The 25,762-nt window shown below is 44.3% G+C and overlaps 2 protein-coding genes across 6 annotated transcripts in view; one reads left to right on the top strand and one right to left on the bottom strand.

Annotated features, from left to right (window-relative positions):
* Positions 1-25,762, bottom strand: part of LOC135378944 (caspase-7-like) — a 290,182-nt gene that overhangs the window by 145,808 nt on the left and 118,612 nt on the right. For all 5 annotated transcript variants that reach the window (XM_064612127.1, XM_064612128.1, XM_064612129.1 and 2 more), the window contains exons 5-6: positions 16,435-16,576; positions 16,153-16,343 (exon numbers count right to left, since the gene is read on the bottom strand). In XM_064612127.1, coding sequence (XP_064468197.1) covers positions 16,153-16,343; positions 16,435-16,576 — 333 coding nt within the window. The remainder of the gene's footprint in view (positions 1-16,152; positions 16,344-16,434; positions 16,577-25,762) is intronic.
* On the top strand, positions 3,924-6,775 carry LOC135375260 (uncharacterized). The gene is made up of 5 exons (XM_064608004.1): positions 3,924-3,990; positions 5,330-5,458; positions 5,539-5,716; positions 5,921-5,994; positions 6,594-6,775. Exons 1-5 carry the CDS (start codon positions 3,952-3,954, stop codon positions 6,729-6,731), a joined length of 558 nt encoding a protein of 185 aa, XP_064464074.1. The 5' UTR covers positions 3,924-3,951; the 3' UTR covers positions 6,732-6,775.

Below are 25,762 nucleotides of genomic sequence, written 5' to 3'. Positions count from 1 at the left end.
ACTTCAGGCTCAGTATGGCCACGATACATTTAGCCGCAGCAAAGCGTTTCAGTAATGCAAACGGTTCCGCGACGGCCGTACATCAGTGCAGCACGATCCCGGCCGGGGTGGCTCAGAGCCCAGGGTCAGAGTTCCTGAGAACATCCAACGTTTTCCCACGGGTTTCTGGGACAAGGCTCATGTTCATGTTGATTTTCTGCCCAGTGGTACCACCATCTATAGTGCATATTACTGCCAGGTTCTCACGGGTTCATAAGGCGCTGAAGCAAAAGGGCCTCATCACCAAAGGAGTCCTCCTCCTACAGGACAACACGACACGCTCACGACACGCACCTTACAGGAACTTGGCTCGGAGTTGCGGCCACATCTACCTTACAGTCCAGACCTCGCCCCCAGCGATTTCCATCTGGTCGGGTCACTGAAGGCGTTCCTTGAGGGCCGCCACTTCAGCTGCGACGACGAGGTCAAGAATGCGGTCCGATCATGGCTGCTACGCGCCGGTAAGGATTTCTACGTTGCTAGCATCCAAGCCCTCGTGAAACGCTGGGACAAGTTCATTAGTGCAGCTGGAGATTATGTTGAAAAATAAAACTAATTTCTCGCCTGTAAGTTGATTTCACTTTTGCGAAAAATGAAAATTCCCGGTTTGACTCGAACGCCCCTCGTATTTTGACGAAGGTCCTTCTGAGGAGTATGTCACGCTCAGGTTTGATGACAATACATCAGGCTTGCGCAACAATCTCGAACAATTTCAGAACAAGTGCAAGGATCCTACGCACGGCATGTTTTAACAAAACAAATGTTGTTTCGGAACCAGTGATGACTGCCACACAGCCTGCATGTGTTAGTGAAGAACAGCGCGAGCTCACCGTGGCAGGAACGTGCAAAACAATATGGCAACAGCTTCTCTTTTCTTTATCTGTCAGTCAGTGGTTCCACCATTCTCGTGGGACACATACTGCTTCTGATGCACTTGTCTGTGATTTCTGGAACGCAGATTTTCATGCAAGTGTTTTCTTTTCCTCGATACGGTCCTGCATCTGGGCAATGGGAAACGTATTTTGGTCTTTGTTACGGGCAGGTTACGATGATTTTATATTGCATACGCATACAGGGTGTCTCATGTAACGTGTCAATAAATTTTATTGAAAGAGAGAAATAAAAGGAGAAAAAAACGACCGGTTACTTTTACGCTAGTTGAGTTACAAACAGGTGATACTTTTAATGTAGCACCTGTTTGCAACTCAAGAAGCAGAAAAGTAGCGGTCGCAGTAACACCACTCCTAAATGCACAGCAGTGAGTGGAGAATGAACAGTATATGGGCATACTACGGTGACAAAATTCAGATGTAACTACGAAGGTGTCATCAGCATCATGAAAAATGATTCTATGGATCTGTCATTGGCAAAAATGCTTGGATGCTGTTGCAATACGAGACACCATGACATATATTTATTGCTGGAAAGCTTCCTTCCTTCACACCATCACCTGGAGAATATGTGGGATCTCGTGGACACTGCTTTCACTGTACGACTGGCACCAAATGCCTCTGACGTATGATTGTGTATGTGTCACATCTGGTTGTTTATTTTGTTTGAATTTAGTAGTTCTTGAACGCCATATATGAAGGCAATTTATTGCTATACACATATGTGGCTGGCATTAGATTAGGCTTATGGCATACCATGCCATCCGAACAAAAAACGTGTCTGTGCAAGAGCTAGCTTCACCCTAGGTTCAGATGTCATGTAGTTGTGTGTGTGGAATTTTTCATTTCTTTTTAACGGTAAATTCACACTACTTCTGTTCCTTTTTAGAACCCCCTCTCCTCCCACATTTCTATGGCACCCTTAGGGGTGCTAAAGTTCAGTAAAGTGGATATGACAAAATCCGTCATGTTTCTCTCCCACTTATCCCACGAACGTCGAGGGCGCCCCTCCATGCCCGAGGGTAGCATGCGGATTCGTTTAGCTGCGTTCTCCGAGGCCGCATTGTTCCACCATAAAGGTGCAGGGTTGAAATGGTGGGAGTGCTTCCGTCCAGCTCTTTGCGGCAAAGGAAAACATATGTGGCCAATAACCCACAGGCCCAAAGATGCATTTTATGTAAAGTGGCCCCTTCGCAGCAACAAGTGCGGTAGTGGACGCCTGTCGGGACATATGTCTCCCATTACGTCCACTTAAAAGAGGGACACAAGTAAAAAGGGTACCGACAGGTTGATTGGGAGGACCATCCTTATCGTTCCTACATCTTCGGAACACTTGTTTGTCGTTGCCATCATTTGCATCACGTGTTTGTCGTTAAGTTAGGAGGAACGTAAATTGAACATGCGTGTCGGAATCTTAAAAGGGAAGCGAGGAACCCCAAAGAAAGATACAGTAAATATGAAGAAAAAAAACAACCTAGAGTATAAAACCTTAGGGAGGACAAAGTCTGGGCAGTCAGGTCGAAATGTGAACCCAGAACGGACGCGCCAGCACTAACTCATGCGATAACTGATTTACACCGCTTCTTCATGCGATGGGCATGGCGCTACGACTAGCTGTACGAAAATGTCAGAGTCACAAATTTGGTGACACATCGCCGTCATAATTGAACCTCTGTATGCAATAAGGGGATAAGTCGACTTATCCCCTTTTTACTGTTTTTGCTGCAATGACATCTACGTACCAGTATGTACCTTCCAACGAAAATTTAGGACCGTATTGCAATTTATTGGCCCGCTACAGGAGGGTAAGAAACGGGAAATGCATGTGTGTCAATGGGACGGACAATCAAATCAGGCCCGCTTTCTCGGTTTGGGATTTTTTTACTTATCCCCTTACTGCATACAGAGGTTCAATTATGTAATTTAAAAACAAAGAAGTATTGAATAGCCGGAATAATAAATAAGTCGAAAGCGAAAAGTAGATTAAGCGCAGAGTTACGCCGATATACGGTAATGCGGGTGAAGCCAATCAATCCAAGCCGATCCGTCTAGTCAGGCCAAGAGTCCAAAGTTCAAGCCAAGCCGACATTAGCTTTGTTTTCATGCTCGCCGTAGTTCGTCGTTTGTTTTTTGATGCGGTTGTCGCAATCTGTTTAATCCACCATGATCTGTAACGTTTTTCCACATGGAGACTGTTGAGTGTCTTATCATTTCGAACGACCACAAGAAAGTGATGCACATTGGTGGGAACAGGAATAAGAACGATGTTAGAAGCGCCTTTCTGACGTCTGAGCTAGGAAGATGTGTTCCGCAAGGCTCATCGTTAGTCATTCAGGTATGTATACGCCAATTAGACCCACTGATTACTTTGCTGCATGACGCTTTAGAGCGAAAAATGTAAACAAGTGTTAATTTAGACAACAAACGACGTGGATTCTCCTCATTGCAGTAGGCAATGCAAGCGTTTAGTTTTAGCAGTGTTACCGTGCGTTGTGTCGCCCTTCCTAGTGATTTCTCGTGAAGCTAACTCATGGTTTAAGCTTTGCAAGCAAGTATATGAGTTGTGGCAGACGTTTGCCTGTTGCGGATGCTTGTGATAGGATAGAATAGAAACACATAACATGAACCTGTTGTGCTTCTTACAGCTATACAGCAAGAAATTTTCTGAGTTCATCGACATGGAATACCTTGACCGAGTAGAGAATTTAGACAAGATTAATATCGTTGTCAAGGCACGCGTGCAACAAGAAACAGAATATGCCGACGAAGCACTTCATGTTGTCCCGTGAGCATGTAGGATACTACGACACTGACAATGGTTGAAAGAAAAACCAGCTCGCCACTTTGCGACTGACATTTTGCGCTATGACCTGTAAGTTCAAAATCAGGTGGACTATTACCAATGTAGCCCATATGTTTGCATGTTGTAACGTGTTGCAACAGCCTATTAGTGAATTTGCTGCAATGCAGACACCCAGGTAGAAAGAACTTGTACTACGAAGCTGCGAGTCAGTTGGTCTACATGTACCCAGCTCTGAGGGATGCATCAGGAACAGGATTTGTACGTTCTGCAACTGTCATATTGTTATCTGTTTGCACTGCAGGTCCACATCAAATCATACTAAGTAATAAGGTACTGCATGAGACATACTTGTCTGAAATCGTCAGTTGATGGTTCTGTAGCCTATGAAGGTTTTGTGGCTGTTCAAAGTGCTGCACTGATATTTTGGTGTATGCTGGACCGTAAGCTAAGCGTAAGTGCACCATTTTACTATTCAGGGCAAGCAATATTTCTGCATCTGATGATTTCACAGATCAAAAACCATGAGTGTTTAATTTCAGACAAGTGTGTCACATGCCGTACAATTGCGAAGTAATGTTAAAAATAAATCGGAGAAATATATCTTCCTTGCTGTCCCTCATTACTTCCCAATGTAAAAATGAAGTTGTATGCGGTAATAAAAGCAAATTAAGTGAAACAAAAAGTGATATCAATGCTATTGAATAAAAATAAATGCAGGACTCATGGCAGCGAGCGTTGAAGTTCCGAACTAAAAACCAAAGAAAGAAGTTGTCTCATATACCTGAAGTGGAGGAGCAGCGGCAGAGGTTCAACCTGCTGAAAAGGAAGGTGCCTCCCCACAGTAACGAACCGAAACGAGTATGCTTTCGCGCCATGGTACGCTGAAGTTCCTGTACTCCTTTGCATGCATATTCAATGCTGCCTGAAATTTTTCCTGCTCCTGAAATGCATGCACTGCGTGCAGCACGCTTGTCTAAAATCGTCAATCCGTCCAACAGCCTGTATCAGTTTTGTTCCGTCAGAAAATCACTTCATATTGCGTTTGAAAGTTGGCCAGATGAAACACAGTTGTATTAACCAAGATACGATCTTGTAACAGCTAGCAGCTAGGGAGTTGAGAATGCACAAACTTTGTGTTGTCGACTTGAGAAAAGCCTGCCGCAAGCAGCACTTAGTGGAGGGGGCAAGAACGTTGTTTGTTCTGGTTCAGCTTCATCCCTGCCTTCGTCCTGACTCCTCAGAATCATAGTGCTTCCTCACGTATACACCAGCTTGCTTGCCTGCTGCTGCCTTCGTGGGCTACTTGATCAGTATTTGCAGTTTGCAAAATTGTGGGATTTTGCTCCTATTATTTTATTCTGACAATGGTGACTATGTGAGACAACAGTTCGGCAGCAAAAAACAGCGGTGGAAGTCATTCTTTTATTGTTCCCACTTACAAGTTAGTTTTGCGCGCTAGTTCATGGTTACATTTGTTGCAGTCATTCGCCTTTAAGTACTGAAAAGTTGCTTGCAACCTTTAAATTGTCTGCAATTTATATTGACATGTTATAGCCTCAGTGTCTTGTAATATTATCATATTTTAATAAAATTTCAGAATGGTCCAGCTTTGACAGCAAGCCCTCCAAATGAAACTTTTCATGAAAGGTTGGCATGGCTACGAAATGAAAAGCCAACTGTACTGGAGGTTTTGAGGAGATACCCTTCTCTCGCAACTACCAGTGGGGTTTGTACTTTTCTGCGGAACTATGCTGATATGTCTTCATCTGTATTTCCCTCGTAGTAAGTTTTACACGATGGTTTCAGATCCATGAGGAGTTTTCACAGCACAGTGGGAAAAATGCTGTGAAAGAACTGCTTTGGCTGCTCAACACCAAGGCAGAGAGCATAATACAGCTTGCCAGGAAGAGGAAAAGTGGGGCCAGTGTGGTTTCGCTTGTAAATGAGAAACTTAAGGAGGTTTCCTGCCAGAGTGAGCAAAAATGTAGGTACCCCGTATGAAGAGTTCTATTTTGCTCACATCATTTGTTCACTTGCCTACAGGTCTGCCTCAGGTATAACTGCCACTTACACAATGTGCTATTTCTTCAGTCCAACAGTGAAAATGTTTGATGTGTGTTTTCTGTGACGATCTGTCTCCAGTAACATGTGCTGCGCTCCTATTTCATCCGCTTGTTACCAATTCCAGATTGCTACTCAGTTGGTGCTATCTATGCACTTTCTCATATCTTGAAGGAAAGCGCAGCTGCAATGTTCACTTCTGTAAGTATTCAATTTTTCATATTTAGGTTTGCACACGCACCTTTATACAGTTGTGTGTTTTGTTGGGAACATGAATTTGTGAAGTGTTGTGACATAGAGCCTCAATTATTATTCCTGTTCAAATGTATTATCACAGGTAGCAGCGTAGCACTTCATGCTTCTCAGGTTTAGTTCACTGCTACATGCTGCGGGTGCCATTTAATTGCCCCTACACTCAACCGTAACGCAAAGTCGTGTCAACAAGCAAAATCACATCCACCCTGGTGTCAATTGGGGAATAGCAGTTGAACAGAACGTCAACTAGAGTAAAGCCCAAAGGTTGTGTTCAATTAAAAATCCCCAATGGACACCAGGGTGGCTTTGATTTTGCTTGGCAACGCGACCTCGCGTTACAGTTTAGCGTGCAGAGGACTGTACATGTCGATTTATACTGCAGCAATGCATTACGTGGCTGTGTCATCGTATCTTCGTGTGGCACATTTTGCATATGTTTCTGGTACTTTGTAAAAAATGCGCAAGCCTACTATTGCTGCCTGCACTCTAAGTAGTGGAACGCTATGGTGTACTGCCGACTCAGTTGTTTCACTAATTTCTTTTAGGAGGAGAATGCTGTTTACCCGACGATTATCAGCCACGACCCTTTCAAGTTCGAGTCATGCAGTGTCGCTGTAGAAGGTAGCAGGTATGAAGTCGACGACACCTTGGCTGCAATAGCTACAGCATTTGAGCTGTACTGAGTTTTTAACCTTGAATATGCGCCATCATTGAAACGAACATGGACGATATTGGAGCAATTTTTTGGCCTGAGCCAACGTAAAAAGAATGGCATCCTTGTTTCAAGGGTTGTCTATGACCTCACCCCACAGCCTGATAAATGAGCTTAGGGCCATAGCTGTAAACAGAATGGCAGGTACCAACCGTACTTGTGTTCAAGTGTGCTCTATTCAGCTTTTTTTACAAACGTTTGTTTCTTTTTTCTTTTTTATCCTTGTACACGAAAGTGGTTTTTCAACTTACTGAAGTGCAATGACAGGATGCAGATGTGCAAGCAGAGCACATTTTTCTCTTAATTTTGCATTATACCTTTAACTTGTCATGTACCTAGTATGGTGTATTGTATTATAATTTTAACTTGTCCTGTACCTACTATGATGTACTGCATTATAATTTTAACTTTTCATGTACCTAGTATAATGTATTGCATTATGTTTTTAACTTGTCATGTACCTACTATGATGTATTACTTTGGGATCTTCACCTTTTTAAGTGTTTCTCTTCATATGTCCTGCAAATAGGAAATAAATTCTTGTCTACATTGATGTCACACTCGTTGCTGTGTTTCCTACCTTTCCGTAATTTCAACCTGACTACAGGACAGCCGCATGTTTTACTCTGGGGACGGAGGTAAACTCACACCCTTTAGGGGGTAACAACAACTCTTAAATAGAGTATCTTTCACCCCATACACGGAGTTACTCTTACACCCTATGTGCTTGCTTTAACTCCCCTTGTGCTGGTGTAAGTAAGGAGTCGCGTGAGAGTAACTTTAACTCCGTCCTGTAGGAGTAAATGTTACCCCATGTCCCTTGGAGTAAAAGTTACTCTTCAGAAGCCTAAAATATGGCACTCAGGAGTTAAGGTGTTTTACTCTCAGATAGGAGTCTGTTTGACTCCTTTTTTTTAGAGTGTAGAACTCGAAGCTTCAAGGGACGAATTCTAACAAGGAACTGGAACAAGAGAGGGAACCCAACATGTCTCCCGCGGAGAAACTGAAAACGGGTTATCCGGACACTCTGCCAGATTTCAAGGAGTCAGTCTTCACAAGTCAATGCCCCCTTCTGATGATAGAAAGAATGAGGGGGGGGGGGTATATATAAGTTTAATAAACAGGAGGTGGCGTCCACGCAAGGAGAGGTCAGCCAGACCTATGTCGGCTTGCTACGCCCTGGTGGAGCAAAAAAAAAAAATACCGGCCGGTTTCTTTGCAGTGGGGGCGAGTGCCCAGGGCCGCGGTTCTCAGTTCACAACGTAACACTCAGTTGGGTGTCCTGTAGGTATTGCAGGAGAGCCCTTGTAACGGCTCCCTGCTGTTGGCGTGCGACGGGGCCGAGAAGCACGGCCAGTGAGAGCGAGCCGTGTCCCAGGCGTTGGAGGCGATTGGCGAGGACAGCGCGGGCTGCAGAGTACTCCGAGCAGGTTAGTAGGAGGTGCTCAACGTCTGCTACTGCGCCACAGGTAGCGCAGCTAGAATGACTTGGATGCATACCTTGTGAGATTTGAAAAGGTCGCCGAGGGTCAACAGTGGCCAAAAGAGCAGTGTGCAAACGCATTACTGTTACGCTTCCTATTGACCGAGGATGGGTTTCGCGAACGGTTCCGATCCCCAACGCCGAAGGACGGCGCAACAGTATCCCACTACGTGGCACGGTTAGATAACTATTGGGAAAGGTGGATAGAACTGTCGCATACCAAAAAAGACTAAGGCACTGCTTTTGAAGGATCAATGATTCGCACATAGCGAAGCGAAGCTGACTCTCTGCATGAGAGAGCGTAAGGAGGAGCGGTTGGAAGAGGTCGCAAGAAAAGCCGAACAATATGTGGAGGCACACAGCCTGAAAATTTTCGGAAACAAAATAAGAGGCGTCGAAGAAGATAGCCCAGGAAGCGGCGCACAGAGGAACGAGCAGTTTGGGAAGCGACCCAACGCTCCTGTAAGAGATCGACCGCGTTGTTATTTGTGTAATAGAATAGGACACCGTCCATAAAATTTAGAAGTTCGGCTACCAGGCCACCGTTACTGAGATGTAAGAGATACGGCCGAATGGGCCACTCTTCATTGCAGGACGCATGACGGCGAGCACGCGAAGCCGTCCGGAAAAGACCATTCTCAGGAAGCAGTGTCACTCTGCGTGCAAGGGGGATTTGTAGAACTCCAGAGTGGTGAGAAAATTCCTGTAGTTCACGCGGCCGTTACTAAACCACACGAGCTGTACGACGAACAGAAGCTGCCAGTTACGGAAGGAAGACTCGGTGACAAGGTAGTTGAAGTACTCCGTGACACCGGATGCAACACAGTAATTGTGCAAAGAGATTTGGTCAGCGAATCCCTCAAGAAAAGGGGGAAGTACAAGAGAGCTCCGTCCCGGAAGAGGGGTCAGGCGACAAAGACGGCGCCAACGGCGATGAAGTGAACGCTGTAGTTAAAAGGCAGGGAGCAAGAAAACGGGAAGAAAAGAGGCACCGTTCCGAAAGCTGAAGGTCCCCGAGCTTGCTAATGCGGTAAATACTGACGAATTTGCACGAGATCAGAGAGAGGATGACACGCTGCAGAAGTGCTTCACGGAAGTGGACGCAGTCAAAAGAACTAATAGGAAGAAAAATGCGACTACGAGCTACGTTATACGAGGGGTGTTCAAGTGAAACCGGGACTTTCTGTCTCCTGGGTGTACAAATGGCTCGCGCTACTTCATTTTCGTGATTTTCACACGCGACAGGCCTCCACGTTCACCACGTGGTGGTCCAAAGTTTGTGCAAAACAGAAGAGACGTGCTGGACAAGATGGCCGACAACGAGGTGAGCGCGCATATCGAACAGCGAATTGTCATAAAGTTTCTCGTGAATAAAGGCGTAAAGTCATCTGAAATTCACAGAAGACTTCATGCTCAGTATGGCCACGATATACTTAGCCGCAGCAAAGCGTTTGAGTGGTGCAAACGGTTCCGAGACGGCCGTACTACAGTGGAGGACGATCCCGGCCAGGGCGGCTCAGAGCCCAGTGTCACAGTTCCTGAGAACATTCAACTTGTGGAGCGCCTGATCCTCAAGGACCGACGGATAACATGTCTCGAACTGGCTCGAAAGACGGACCTTTCTGTGGGAACGTTGAACACTATCATTCATCAACACCTCCAGTTTCGGCAAGCCGGGCCTCCTCACCAAAGGAGTCCTCCTCCTAGAGGACAATGCACGCCCGCATAGAGCGCATCTCGCGACACGCTGGGAGTTGCTGCCACATCCCCTTACAGTCCAGACCTCGCCCCCAGCGATTTCCATCCCTTCGGGCCACTGAAGGTTCCTTGGGGGCCGCCACTTCATCTGCGACGACGAGGTCAAGAATGCGGTCCGATCATGGCTGCTACGCGCCGGTAACGATTTCTACGCTGCTGGCATCCAAGCCCTCGTGAAACGCTGAGACAAGTTCATTAGTGCAGCTGGAGATTATGTTGAAAAATAAAAATAATTTCTCGCCTGTAAGTTCATTTCACTTTTGCGAAAAATGAAAAGTACCCGTTTGACTCGAACGCCCTTCGTATTTTGACGAAAGTCCTTCTGAGGAGTATGTCACGCTCAGGTTTGATGACAATACATCAGGCTTGGGCAACAATCTCGAACAAGTTCAGAACAAGTGCAAGGATCCTACGCACGGCATGTTTTAACAAAACAAATGTTGTTTCGGAACCAGTGATGACTGCAACACAGCCTGCATGTGTTAGTGAAGAACAGCGCCAGCTCACAGTGGCAGGAACGTGCAAAACAATAGGACGACAGCTTCTCTTTTCTTTATCTGTCAGTCAGTGGTTCCACCATTCTCGTGGGACACATACTGCTTCTGATGCACTTGTCTGTGATTTCTAGAACGCAGATTTTCATGCAAGTGTTTTTTTTTCCTCGATATGGTCCTGCATCTGGGCAATGGGAAACGTATTTTGGTCTTTGTTACGGGCAGGTTACGATGATTTTATATTGCATACGCATACAGGGTGTCTCATGTAACGTGTCAATAAATTTTATTGAAAGAGAGAAATAAAAGAAGAAAAAAACGACCGGTTACTTTTACGCTAGTTGAGTTACAAACAGGTGATACTTTTAATGTAGCGCCTGTTTGCAACTCAAGGAGCAGAAAAGTAGGGGTCGTTTTTCTTTTATTCCTCTCTTCAAATAAAATTTATTGACACTTTACGTGAGATACCCTCTATATTGAACACTAGTGCATATTCTGGCATATTTACAGTCGGTCACACAGGACGGCACAAGCGAGATGTCCCAAAACGTTGGAATTTATGATAGATTTTTCATGTGAAATGCTCTTGTCCGCGTTCTGCAAGGAGTATAGACCAGTGCATCATAATGATCACAAAAAAGGCGGTGCAGTTTTGACACTCAAAAATGCTGGAGAATACTTTTCAATGACTTGTTTATTTTAGCTGAGTGTGCAGGTTCTCAGTGCCCGGAGCCATTTCTATGCCTGACATAATAACTATATACGTAATGCAGCTATTGTACTTGTTACATAGGCTTGCCTCTTAATTCCTGAGTGCCTGAGAAGCGAGGAATTGTTACTTTGTGTGTTGATATCCCTTTCAATATGCTTGAAACTTGCAGGACACGACTTTGGTAGTGTTTTCATGTGGGAGATCCTACAGAAATTGTGCATATACTCAGAATACTTAGTATATATTTATCCACTCTTTAGTGATCTCCAATCCATGGACTAATGCTGGTCCAAAAGTTCCAGTAAGTGCTGCTCCCGAAAAGCAGTAGTAAATAGGTGTAACAAAGTCCGATGCACCCATTTCTTGGTACTTTTTGTTGGCCAAGAATTCCAGAGTTCGCACATCATCTTCAGACCATGAACCAGAAACCACTGACCACAGTGTCACAAGTAGCACCAACTGCACTGGATTGCGGCCTAGGCGAACGGCACTTATGCAGTAATTGTGTATCACCCATATGTTCCATATGAAGTTGCCTATCTACACCCTCAGAAACGAAACGGATAAATTTACGCTTACGTCCAATCTTACCCTTACTAAGCGTAAAGTTCGACAAAATTGCAGACACCGTATCCGTCAAGTTTTATTCCTAGTACCCGTAAACGCGCTCGCTGTAAGCGTAAAGGGCGGAGTTTTATGCGTAAATGGGACGGAGGACATGATTTACTCTTATATCCTGACGCATGCGATTTCGTCTTGACGGATATACTGAGGCTCTGCGTTGGAGTATTAGCTCTTTACGCCTGTTTTGACGCATATTGTTTTTCATTTGTTATACGGGCCCTGCCTATCTGATAACACGTGCATGGTTCCGTGTGCAAAGCGTCATTCCTTTCGCTTGGTTAACGGTCACTCTGGCTTCTGGCGTCTCATATTGTCCATTTACGCCTATATTGACGCTTATTGTTTTTCAATTGTTATACGGGCCCTGCCTTCTGAGAACACGTGCATGGTTCCGTGTGCAAGGCGTCTTTTCCTTCGCTTCGTTAACGGTCACTCTGGCTTCTGGCGTCTCACGGTCTCACATCATGCACGGTCTAGCAAATGTAAGTTATCACATTTTGCGCTGGGTGTCTGTAGTTTTTTTTAAATTTCCTATTTCATTTGTGTCAAACTTATCACAGGAAGAGATGGCATCGAACGAGACAACGTCGCACGATATGTGGGCAAGGCACGCGGACGACGCTGCTTGAACAGTTGTGATTCTCCACGCTATCTCCGCGCTACAAATTCGTATGCGTACGCCCATTGTCCATCAGGTGAGACTCTCTTCGTTCTCGTTTTTCTCGGATGTCCGTTTCTCCCCGTTCAAGCATCTGTGTTAACGATTCCTCAATCCGTTCTTGTAATAGGAGTTCGGATGATTATTACTGATTATACCGCTGATGTGTTGACATGAAGCAAATCGATTTTCTGATGGTCACGATTTTCGATAACGTGGTGCAGGTGGTGGTTGTGGTGGTGCTGCAAAACACGTGTGGAACGCCACTTCTTAGACAGCCGAAATGAGTTACGCGTCTAACATTATTCAGTTAACTGTTATCTTAAAGGAGTAGAGTGTTTCCAGTTGTAGTAAGTGGTTTTTGAAGTTCATGTTACGTTTATGACTATTTCATGTAAGCGGCCTCTGCGGGGATGGACTCAGGTCTTGCAAAGAGCACCTCATCGGCATGATTTATTTCGGCGTTACCATATATACGAGATTAGCTTTCCCATTTAAACGCTAGAAACAGTATCAGTTCCGCGATATATACTGCTGCACAGACACGTGCACCCATTTGACAGTAAAACAGATCACATCAATGACACGATAAAATGATTTACAGGTCTAACAAAATTCAGTTGAATGCTACTTAAAGGATGAGAAAGATTTCAGAATGCTATGTTTGCCAGCCTGTGACCATTTCATGTGGGAGGTCTCTGGAGATGACCCAGGTCTGGCGAAGAAGACCTTATCTGCATCACGTATTATGACGCTAGCACATTTTCGGGATTAGCTTTCTCATTGAAATGCAATACCATATCTTTGGAATTTACTGTTGAACGGACATGCGTAGCCATTTGACAATATCAGCAAGCACATTACTTTGCGCTCATGACAATAAACTTCTATGTCCAGCATCCCAAGGAACAGGACACGACACGCTCTTCGTAGCCATGCTGGACTGCGTAATACCACGCATGCACCCTCAGCTGCATTAGGTGGTGCTCCTAAAATTTCTACTGTGCGACACATTCTGGGAAGAAGTACACAAGACTCTACTCCCTCACGCATGTACAACCAGTACAACTCACCTGTAAAGATTACTTGTAAGTCATGACTGCTTCATGAGTAATGATGTGTTGCTCGATAAATGCAACGTCTGCAATACACGGAACTATACAGGGTGTTCAAAATTAAGCTTTCACGACCGCTACGCAATCACAGCGATAACAGGAAACCGGATGATAACTTTACGCTACTTGTGTAAGAAACAGCTGCTGCTAATTATGTACCACCTATTTCTTACTCAAGGAACAGAAAAATAGCAGCCAGTTTTCTTTTGTTCGCCTATTTATAAAGTGCTAGTGAAAGCTTAATTTTGAACACCCTGTATACTTCAGTTATTATACGGTGATTTCACGCCGGATCATGCACGGTGGTGATTTTTTCTTTCTTTCAAACATATAATAAAAGCTCGTCCTTAGGAGGCATATTGGCGCTGAAAGTAGCTGAAAATAATCGGTGGTTCTATTTTAATGAATTATCATTCTGATGTGGACATTTCGACCATTGCGTTTCCTACGCAGTTTGACGCCACGTATCTTCATAACTATTTAACACTTTATTTTTTTACATATTGTCTGGGGTGGGTAGCATTGCATTGTAAGTTGTGAAGATCCTAAGGTTTGCCTTTGAGGAGATAAAAAATCGCAAATTTACCTCATTTGTAAAATATGGTACGTTTTGGGAACCGTAACGGAACCGTAACCGTAACCGGGGCACGTAACGCATGGACGTGCACGTAATCGGCACAGCCACGAAGAGCACTGTGCAGTTCCTGCAGCAATTTTCGGGCTAAAGTTAAATGCACGATCTGTCTCTGATTGTGCAGAACAGAACGACTTGTGAGAACACTAGCACATCACCGTGTCTTCGCGACCTCGCTACGTTGCTACTGCGAAAAGGATTATTGTTTCGAGCTGGCAAGGTGAAACCGATGGGACGTCCGAGCACTACAGCCATTCATAATTCCGTGAAGTCCCGAGACTAGACAGAGAAGCACACAACACATTTGCTTTCACTACAGCCATCACAGCCATCACTTCAAACGTGCTTGGCTTGGATAACATTCGCTATTTTCGGGAAATAGCCCGTTTTGCGAACTATGTACCCAGATTGCTCTTGCTTCGCGGGGCCGATTTCTTCATGCTGGCAACAGAGTTCCACAAAAGGGCAGCCTCCGACGTTTGACGCGGGGAATAAGCTGAAATGCATGGGAATATGGCGACTTTGACCCATCTGCTGTTGACAGCCTGAAAATGTGCCTCCCCAGAATCAGTACGTTCCTATGCCCCAACAATGTGGGCTCTTCGTAGGTTCCCTGTATGTGCCCACATTCCTCGTCTTCTGAAGGAAAACTCTGTTCCTCCCGTTGTTGCTCATCAACTTACCCTGGAACACGTCAGCTAGGCTTACTCTCAACGACTCCCTGTGTACATCGATGTATCAGTGCCTCAAGGCGGATCAACAGCAGCCTTTTATATCGCACATGAAGACCTTGAAGTGGCACAGAAACTCCCCTATGAAACAAGTCCAAGCTCTCCGCGAAACTGACCGCGTTGAAACGCATAGTGGGATCAGCGCCCAGCGCGTGAAATCTGAACGGGGACAGTAAGGCAGCCCTAGAAATTCGGGCAAATTATTGTGCCAGAACAATCGGCTGCCTGGACACAATGATAGTCATCAACAACCGACTTCTATTCTAGCGTCATGACCTGTGCTCCCAGTGGGTACCTAGTCACACCTGCCTGCACGGATATGCTCGCATGACACCTTAGCACGTCGGGCACATGGGGATGTCAACTTCCGTAACTGTCGACTACCACTTTCAGCCTCTGTCTGTCGATTACAGATACGCCGAATCCGCCACAGCGGCACCCGGCAGTTTCAAGAAAACGCTGTCCGATTGAACGATCATCTCCGGTCCATCGACCGGTCGATGGGTTTCGTTGCTACACACCACTGCTCGCGTTAGCGTCCATTCTACAACGACTACGACTTCGTCTCCAGGACACCTCTGCTTTTCTATAAAACGAGTCACTCGCACAAATGCTCCACTAGCACGGTTGAAGCTGATATTCCAAGTCCCGTCGACAATGAGAGATTCGACACCCCTCGAGTCACGCTCAGACGACGCCTACTCGAACTGCGATGCACAGGCTTTTTTCTGGCCACTCTGCTCGGCCCAGTACGACACCCCACACAGCGCTCTGTGACAACAGTTTTGATGTTCCCCAGCTGGACAGGTCTCATTCTTCAGTGTCCCACCCTCACCCTCAACGCAAGAAGTTAATCTTTTTTAAGTCATCTTTTCTTTAATCAATCTCACCCTTCTATCATCGTTTGATAGCCATCTTTTTAAAGGCAATATTTTATTTTATTTACATCACTCCCCCTTCATCGTTTGTTAGCTTATCCTTTATTTCCTAATTCTTTTCTTTCTATTTTAGTTTTCTTTTATTTATTTACTTCGGAATGGCAGGAAGACGTCGCGTTTGGCTTACCTTTCCCCCCTTTTTTTTCTTGTTCTAATAAATATAGCCGCCTTTTATTCTATGGTATAAATACACATTTGCTCGGCATGCTTGTCGCATTACCCGAGGCTACGATAGAAAAGCTTACGTGTAAGAAGAACAATTTGGGTTTCCCAAGAAGCTTCGTGCAGACTTTGTTACTGAACTGTTCGTAGATGTATTCCAGGTCAATCAGTTCGCCGCCGAAAGGGAACGTGATATCTTCCTTGCCGTGACCCAGGACAAAGCAGGCGAAGCAATCTGATGCTCTCGACGAATCCTTCTCAATATCGTCTTTACCTGTTCAGAAACAAAGAAAATGAAATTATTATTCGGGTTCCTAAAAGGGAAACGTTGGTTTGCGATGCTAGAAGTAAAAAACATGTCTTACACGTTTTGAGCTTTTCGCGGGTATCTGCTGGTGTGGAAGCGTGGTAAACTTTAACGTCAAAGCCAATGACGCCACCAAATACACTTTCTATGGTCTTGGCGTCTGCTTCAGCTCCCAATTGTTCTTGCGTGTCAGGACTCTTCTGCAAATAAACAGCAGCCTGAGATGTTGTGGACGAGTGCTGCCACAAGTGATGTACTGGGATAAGGCGAATCTGCTATGTCTCATTCTTAGAAGACCTACCCGCAAATACGTTAGTTGTTACCGCCATATTAGCAAGCTACTGACAGTATTTGCATTGCACACCTCTTACCTCAGACGCCGTCAACGTTTCATTCAAGCGGAACTCAAGTGCAAAAATATCCCATCGAAAGCATGAATTGCGCTTTCTTTCTCACAAAATTCACAAACGACGCAAATGATCAATCTCGTTCCTTTTCCGTTGGTGTTTTTATGGCATCTTTCATGCAGCGAAGAGAAATATTTGCACTGACCCCTTAATGCGATACATATACAGGGTGTCCACGCTAAGTGTGAACAGATTTTTTAAAAATATATCAATCACTTTTTCCGAGATGAAATCAATTGCAATATAGCATATGCTGAAGGGCACTCCCTAGGGGGGCATTAACAGACTCCTAAGGCAATGTCTTAATTAACTTTCAATAATTAACTCTTTAATTATAAAAGCTACGAAGTTGCTCCAATGACCTCTTCGGTCACCAGATAGCAAAGCCGTTTTCAGAACAAAAATCCGTTCTTTAGATCGTTCGCAAAAAATTCGTGAAGGAACGCTATTTTTTCTTTATTTTATTCATTGCGCATTTCTAGAGACGCGACTTTCCTTCGCCCCCAATACGAGAGGGTGAAAGAGCACACTATCGCCTCTTGCGTCCTGGAAAAAGATTAAAAGAAAACAGAAAATGCAGCCCAAGATAAGGGCAGTCGCGATAGAGTCACCCGATAGATTTGTGTTTGTATTTTGTTTCCGCAAGTTAAAGCTAATCTTCGATGCATGAGGCGGCACTGTGCTCTTTCACTCTCTCACACTGGGGGTAGAGGAAAGCCGCTTCTTCGAAGATGCGCAATAAACCAAATAAAGAAAAAAATGGTGTTCCTTCATGAATTTTTCGCGGACGATCTACCGAACGGATTTTTGTTCTGAAAACGGTTTTGGTATCTGACGACCGAAGAGATCAGATGTTCTCATTGGAGCAACTTCGTAGCTTTTATAATTAAAAAGTTAATTATTGAAAGTTAATTAAGACATTGCCTTAGGAGCCTGTTAATGCCCCCATAGGGAGTGCCCTTCAGCGTATGCTATATTGCAATTGATTTCATCTCGGAAAAAGTGATTGATATATTTTTAAAAAAATCTGTTCACACTTAGTGTGGACACCCTGTATATTTTTTTAATGGACACGGTGTGACCCTGGTACTTGTAGTCGTTACCTGCTGGGTAGGTACCGCATGTATTCATCTAAACAATTGGCGATCCTCGTTTATTCAGCTAACAGCTGTTTTCATACACACAATAAAAACGGCGTAAGCAGAGGGCGAATATGGCGCCCCTTCTAATACGTTCACTAAGTTGCTGCTGAAGTCAAGAAGGGATCACGCCACACAAAAAATTGCCATGAACAAAGCTTTGAAACACAAGTTGAAATTATCGGTGGCGTACAGCGCAAGGTGCATTACTGTATTTCTTTTTTTTTACATGTCACAGAGAAGAGGAATTCAAGCACATGCGGATCGATTCGTGATGTGATAAACAAAGAACAAAGGAGTGCATGACGGAGAACAACCTGTGCTCAAGGAAAATACATTGATAGTTTTGAAAAATTTTATATGTTGGACATCAGTGCACAAATACGGTGAGTAGCACGAATAACAGCACTATGGCAGCAGTGTTACATGCACTGCTGAGCATGCAGTTCGATAGATTTATGTGGACATGGCCGCTGCCTTCGTTCGAGAGCGAAGAATGTTGAAGAAACACGCCAGTTCTGCCTTTATTCCAAGAGGAATTAACGGCCATTACGCAATTCCGCGGCGCTACAAGACTACTGTTATACTGAAACACAGGTCATGACACTCATCCCATCCCAAGTTCTAATCAGAGTCAGAAGTTCAAGCTATGGAAAAACTCTGCATGAGCCTGATCGTCCTTTTGCTTCTTCGTAATCAAGCCGCGTTGTCTTCAGCCGTCGCCCCATGGTGAGGTTCATTTACTACCGAGTTAATAAATGTGGTACTGGTTGGAATTCTGCTGTTGTCCCCAGTGCAGTCGGTCTTATCAGAATCACCCTGAGCAGTCACCTAAGGCAATCCAACAAGCGAAACGCTGTCGTCATTGGAGTTACTGGAAGGCTATCTGGTGCCCAGTGATTGCGATTCTTTTAACTCTGTAGTCCTAGACGTTTGGAGTTACTCTGTTGCTACAGTTGTTGCTGCAGCAGCATTTGTCTCTCTAGGCCAAGGATCTTACACAAAAGGCAAGTGGTCCGCATGTGCCCGCACTCATTTATTCTGTGACCCGATGGCCCACGACGACCAGAAGAAAGCTGCCCGCTAAAAAAGGAATTAATGAACAATTTCGAATAAAACCAGATTTCCAGGTCTGAGTTCTCCAGATCTTCAAATCTCCAATTTTCTGAGTCTAGAACCAAAATTTTACAATCGTCATGCGAGGAATTTTCTCGGGAGAGAATTTAAATCGAGTGAGTAAGGGAGTACAGCTGCCGCCGCGCCGTGGCAAGCTGCCGCGGAAAGACACAGCGAGCAACTTGAGCAGCGAGCAACTTGACGGAACGACGGCCGGGTCCGAAACACGTCATAGTGACGTGTCGTGCTCCCGCCAGGACCATGCGCCGTGGGATCCCGCATATACTTTCATCAGGAGGATCAGGAGTTGAAATCTCAATGACGCCTGCTACCGCGCAATGGTCGCAGTCTATCGCAGCCGGATACTGTGGTTTTCGCCGACATGCCGAGACGATGTTGGATGGTTGGTTGCCCTGATTCACACCAATATTCGCTGGGCATTTATTGTCATATGCTTCCCAGTGACGAGACGGACATCTTTTGATGGCACAAAGCAATTGGACCTCCGGAATTGAAAGACGGTGCGGTGCCATCTATGATTTATGCATTGATGATTGCACTTATGCATGTGAATGATGCATTTCTATGATTGCGATTATGAAGGGGACGCAGAATCTCTTGAACGTACTGGATACCGAGCTCAGTGTTTAGAACAAGGTGGAGTGCCATCACAATACCTGTCTACACTCGAGAAAGAACATCCACCTAAACGGCGCAAAAGTGTGAGTACTTTTCGTTATTGCGGCTAACAAGGATCTTTTGGTCCAAATGCTATCATATATTTCATGATTCCGTAAATGGGTTAATTCTCATCTGCACGACTTGGAACCTTACGGCCGGTTACGGAACATAAGAGGGAGAGCGAGAGAGTAAAAGACAGAGAGTTACCCAACCTAGTCGCTAAACTCAGGTGATGCGCTGTTGATAAAAATAGACTTCGCATACATGATCACACCAAGCATACTATAATAGAAAATTTATGTAATGTAATGATGTAATATATTGAACATATGTATCCGTTCTTTTGTCTTCAATCATCTGCTTTCGTATTTACGGGTAATTTCCTGGGCGGAGCCTGAAACCCCTGAGGTGAGACAGTGTGATCACTGCAACCTACTATTCAGAACAGACAAATGCTATACAGCATCCTTGCAGATTCCTCTTTGCGGCAGTGTTTTTGGCTATCATTCGGGCTCTGTATATTATTCACAAGTTTTTTTTTTTAATTTCATTTCAGTTTACCTTATCATGTGCACATATACGATATTGAGTGGGACATTTTCTTGTTTACACCTGAATAAACTAGGTCGCTTTTAAGAGGGTCTGACATTTGTTCCTTATCTTATAATCATTACGCAGGTGGATTACATCCATTTGCATTCACCTGAATTGGAGTTGCATACTGTGTTATTCTTCTCTCAGTCAAGGGCAGCCCAAGTGTACGGCAGCTAAAGTCTTTCACGGGGGTAACATGGCAGAACAACTCCAGCAAGTAGTCTGCAGTTATCCTCTAAAATAAAGAAACCTACTTTGATGCACGATGTCGTCAGGAGATTTTGTTCTTGCTAAAACTCGGTTCTTTATTTTACATTATCAAAAATAACCTTACCAACCATTACTATATCAGTGGTGCAGTGCGGTGTTCAACCAGTTCAGCTTGCACTGGCTTCCTGTGAAGCCTGTGCAGCTATTTCAGCCCCTACTTGCTGATAACTTTGGCGCCAAAAGAGTTGTTAGATGAGCTGTGTGACAGTGTAAAATAGAATACATCTTGTGCTCTCATATGCATAAAAATTCCGCATGTCATATAATGTGTATGTGTAGATGTTTCAGTTATCAGCTCTTGTGTATTCTAGTAAACGTACCATTTTAGCTAAATGGTGACATTTCAGCCGTTTGAGCTTGGTGCCTTCGTCCTTGACACATATTCAAATAGGCGCAGATCCTCAGTGCAGCTTGCAACCTGTACAGGGAGTCGTCTCAGTCCAGGTTGCAAGTTGGATAAGTTGATTTACGAAGAAGGCAGATTTCTTGCAGAAGACCAAAAAGCAGTTTATTTGAACTAGTACCAATTACTACTCTTTCTTTTTTTAAAAAAATCCAATATATTGGTCATGTAACGTGACCACTGGGCTTTCGCCTCTTTCCAGGTACCTCAACAGGTCACTTCAAGCTGATGTAACACTAGAGTCACTAAATAAGCTACGCTTAGCTTATTTAGTGACTCTATGTAACACCATCGTATAATGTGGCAATGAAGCAGTCGAGCTGATGTCGTTAGTTTATCGTACCTCAGCATCAAGGTTAACTATGGATGTATTACATAGTATTGGAAACCTGGTTGAGCAATAAATGTGTTAAACAACAGTTATCATAAATAAATATGATGTTCAGAATACTCCTACAGAATACACTGCAGTTTAGTCTCCGTAAGCATGGTTTCTGTTAATGCTAACTGCTCACATTTACGACGTGCTCACACTGAATACCTCATAGAACACAAATTCTCGCGTGAAACATATTCCTAGGCAAACAATAAGTCCTTTCCCTATTGGAAAAACGTCTTGACGTTACCCCAGAAATCCTGAGGTTAACTCAGGATATCTTGAGGTTGTCTGAGGTTACCTCAGAACTGCTTGTGGTTGTTCTGAGGTTACCTCAACAAATTCTGAGGTTCTGCCTCAGGACCTCAGACATCGCTTTCGCTCTTTTGAGGTTCTACCTCAGAACCGCAGACCTTGCTGTGGTTCTTTTAAGGTTCCGTCGCAAGACCTCAGACCAGGCCGTAGCTCTCCTGCGGTTACCTCGGCGAATCGATATTCAACATAGGGCCTGACACCTTGGTACGCCTTACAGCCTAGGGAATTTCTGTGGGAATTTCTCAAGGGGCCTTTTTGTTGGAGAGGTTCGCAAGGTGTTTTGGAGTAGAATTTAGTTTCATGACTTGTAATTTAAATATGTTACCTTCATTAAGTAGGCAACGTGAATTAAGCATACACCAAACCCTAACGCCAAAACGTGAAATTTCGTAAGTGTCATCCACATAAACCATCAGGAAGGCATAAAGTCAAATATATTCGGTTATAAATTAAAGCTCTGCTAGCGGAAAGAGCCGACAACGAACGTTACACAAAAATCACAATGGAAAAATTGCTAAAGAGTAAGCGAGCTGGAGATTATAATTCATATTACTAAAACCTGAGGCAATGGAACTACGAAAACAGCCGGACACTGTCCGCGTGCGTCTGTTTGCGTAGCTCCCTAGTCTCGGGGTTTTTTTGTGATATGCAAAGAGAAATAACATTACTCATGTGAATAATACACTACACATCTTTACATGACCAGTCATCTGAAAACACAATGAGGGTAATATAGGGTAAACGGTAGATTCTCACGTGTATATCTATTAGGGGCTATAATGGATAGATACAATTGCAAACAGGAGTTGTTGCGATACTTTCTGCTTCTATGAGCTTCACACAGGTTGGCGTACGCCACAATGAAATGTTGTGCAAAGAATCTACAAAAGATGGAATATTTCGTTTCGTTTGGTTCTGAAAAAAAAAAGAAATAAAACAACAACGCGGGAAATATGCGTCGGTGTTATTTTTACAGCTCCACTCAGTGGCTTCGCTCCAGCCACGCATCCCTATTTCTCCCTCTTTCCCTTTTTTTTCTTTTTCTTCTTTTTTTTTCTCGGGGGCGGTACACTAAGTCTCCGCTTTTGTAACGAGTTCTCGGAATCGCCTGCCTCTGCTTTGAGCAGTTACGCGCCAGCTTCCATGGCATGCTTGTGTATTTGCTTCATCCTGTGTGCCGCTTATTAATAAGGTGCCATGATGACGTGTGTATACGTGAGTTTCTTGACGACATTCGAGTTGTTACTTCCGTGGACGACGTGAGTAATTTTTTCTGAAGACAACGACCGCAGATATTTTCAATCGGAACACGGAATATCCAGTGCACGCTATTTTCCGGAAGGAAGGCGAGGAAACCCGTGGAAGCTTCTTTCTGGAAGGTACGTGAAGGAAATTTTCTTTTATATAGTTTTTGCTGTATGTGCGTGTGTGCGTGCGTGTGTGTTGTTTCAAAGGAAAATTATGCTTGAATATCTCGCGAATGGAAAGTCACACTTTAGAGTTTGATGTGACTTTTTTCTTAAATTTCTAGTATTTGTGATTCCGTATTTGCAGATTCCCTACGATGCATTTCAGATCGATTGCATGTCGCGTGATAGGCACTGAGGATATCGCCAAGGTCTGCAGCGAACGAAAGCGGATAGGAAAACCATCAAGGTGTGAGCCGGACCAGAACAAACGCGGAATAATGTTAGTGTTTACATATCCTGAACGGTGTATTATCGGCACCAAATTTCTGTCCTTCCGTTGCTTTCCATTCGACACCGTGCCTGAGGGACGTGCTCACCAGACTGTTTATCCCTCTGGTTTGACAAGCATTTATCTTTACATTTTCTTGTTGAAAACGTATACGCATATTATTGGTATGCATAGAGCTTCTAATCTTATTTGGAGACTCTAGGTATGCCTGTTGTTGCAACCGTCTGCGTTTTGAGTACGGCAATTTACCGTAATGAACTTTTATAGTTTTGTCACTGCGTGGAGCAAATTACTTTGAAGAAGGCGAAGAAACCAGAAAGAAAATGAAGAGAGTCGCGACACTGAACGACAAGCTAAACTGTCTGAAAAATATTTAGAACCTGATGACCTCAATACCAATAAAAAGTCTTTGAACACGAAGTCGTTCTACGGGCCCTCTGTGTTGTCCAATGCTTTCAGGTCCAATCTCTGGAAACATCAGGCCCTGAGGTAACCGCAGGGACCCAAACTCTGAGGTAACCCCAGAACCCCAAGCTCTGAGGTAACCCCAGGACCTCAAGCTCTGAGGTAACCTCAGAACCTCAAGCTCTGAGGCAACCACAAGACCTCAAATGTCCCATAATACCTGAAGACCTCAGACTCTGAGGTAACCTCAGGAATTCTTTTCAGTAGGGTTGACAGAAGAAAATACGGCCAGCCCGTCACGTCTGTAAACCACGAAATGCAGAGTAAATCAGAATCACTAAAGAGCAGCATTCGGGGACATCCCCTCTGAAACCCGGCTTGACCTGATAGCAGAGGACTACGCAAGGAAGCTAAGTTTACAGGGTGGTGCGTGAGTACGTGAGGAGGAACAGATCTGGGCAGGGAGAGGAGGACATATCTGAGGCGAACAATTCCCTTTTCGCGCCCCAACCTGATAACAACACCGATAACACGCCCGTGAGCATTCGCGTAAGATAAAGAATAAGACGTGATGTATAACTCTGGGAGCGAGCATGAGACTTTCCAGATATCGGGAGATTGCCGGATGAAATTGGCAGGTTGGCGCCTGTGATAATCTTCTGGACGACAAATTGCCTATATGCGAGTTCTAAGAGTGCAACAAGGACACCAGCTACGGTCCGCAGACGATACACAGACTACGCAATTTTATGATGATACCGTCAGTATCAAATTGTATCAAGAGTTATTACGAGCTAAAATAGAGGAAACTGACAAACTGGCGCCCGTGAGTGACACTTGGGCGACGATTTGGCAAAATGTCTTAAGTATATAGATTGGGCTGGTTGGTGTAAATCCACAAGCGACCAAAGAACAAACACTAAACAACAACAGAGCGACTTGTGTGTGATCTTGTCTCCTGTTTGTCCTTTGGTCGCTTGAAAATGAATGATTTGACCAAACGCTACTTCGCAGGCTCTAGCAAGGAAAACAGGTATGGGCCGCGGACTCGTAGCTATTAAGCATTGATATACATACTACGAAACTAAGTGATGACATCTTCACCCACACACCAATAATGAAGAATTCGGAATGACACCAGGTTTTCAGGCATTGTTTTTACCCTTGCTCGATGTAGTGCCGTTCTTGTCGACGTTAGGAAGTACATTCACATTCGAGCAGCTTTGTGACTCATGAGCCTCAACAAAATAGTTATAGCGATTTGGTCTGAACGTGCGTTTTGATAAACTACACTGTAAGTAATATGATAATTGAGATGTAATAGTGGAGACAAGTGCAGAGAATGGCATCATCTTAATTATTACACTAAGTTTATGGGCTTACAGCATAGCAGCAGCCTCTCCAGATATCATGCGCGAAAAACTATATACGGAGCACAGAGAGGCACAGAGAAAAAAAATATAAAAAAAATAGATGGAGTAGTTATGTACGAGGGTCATTGTGTGAAACTTTTTATTTAGTTCTCTTTCCCTGATTTTTTTTTCTTTTTCACGTTGAAAATGCAAGCACAATCAACAATACAGTGTGTAAACCGACAATTTCAGTGCTCCTGAACGTTGGGATAATCGTCCCGTGAAGAACTATGTACGAAGAACTTGCAACGCCTTTCAAATTTTCAATGTCTCATTTGGAAAAAAAGCTCATTTGTTTATGTTGGTGTGTCAAGTGAAGTTTTTCATTGATGAATTGTATTTGCGAATGCCTAATAACTATACCGCTCAGCTGTTTACGCTAGGGTACTTTGCTATAATTGCGGTCCTTTCCAGGGTCATTACCCCCACCCTGCACAGGGAGGTGTACACTCCCCTTGAATTTTTCCAACCACTCCCCTGTAATTCATGAGGTTTCCCATACAGCTAGGCCACCAATGCATCTACCCATAGATATGTATCCATATAGATATACCACCCTATGGTTCGCTC

Source organism: Ornithodoros turicata, chromosome 1 (assembly GCF_037126465.1).
Source record: "Ornithodoros turicata isolate Travis chromosome 1, ASM3712646v1, whole genome shotgun sequence".
In the NCBI taxonomy this organism is placed as follows: domain Eukaryota; kingdom Metazoa; phylum Arthropoda; class Arachnida; order Ixodida; family Argasidae; genus Ornithodoros; species Ornithodoros turicata.
This window is presented reverse-complemented; position numbering and strand designations above follow the sequence as displayed.

Bases quoted from the DNA above. Each gene is read 5' to 3' on its own strand.
- LOC135375260 (XM_064608004.1), top strand. From the start codon at position 3,952: ATGTACCCAGCTCTGAGGGATGCATCAGGAACAGGATTT. The intron at 3,991-5,329 runs GTACGTTCTGCA...ATAAAATTTCAG, and splicing joins ATGCATCAGGAACAGGATTT to AATGGTCCAGCTTTGACAGC. The intron at 5,995-6,593 runs GTAAGTATTCAA...AATTTCTTTTAG, and splicing joins CAGCTGCAATGTTCACTTCT to GAGGAGAATGCTGTTTACCC.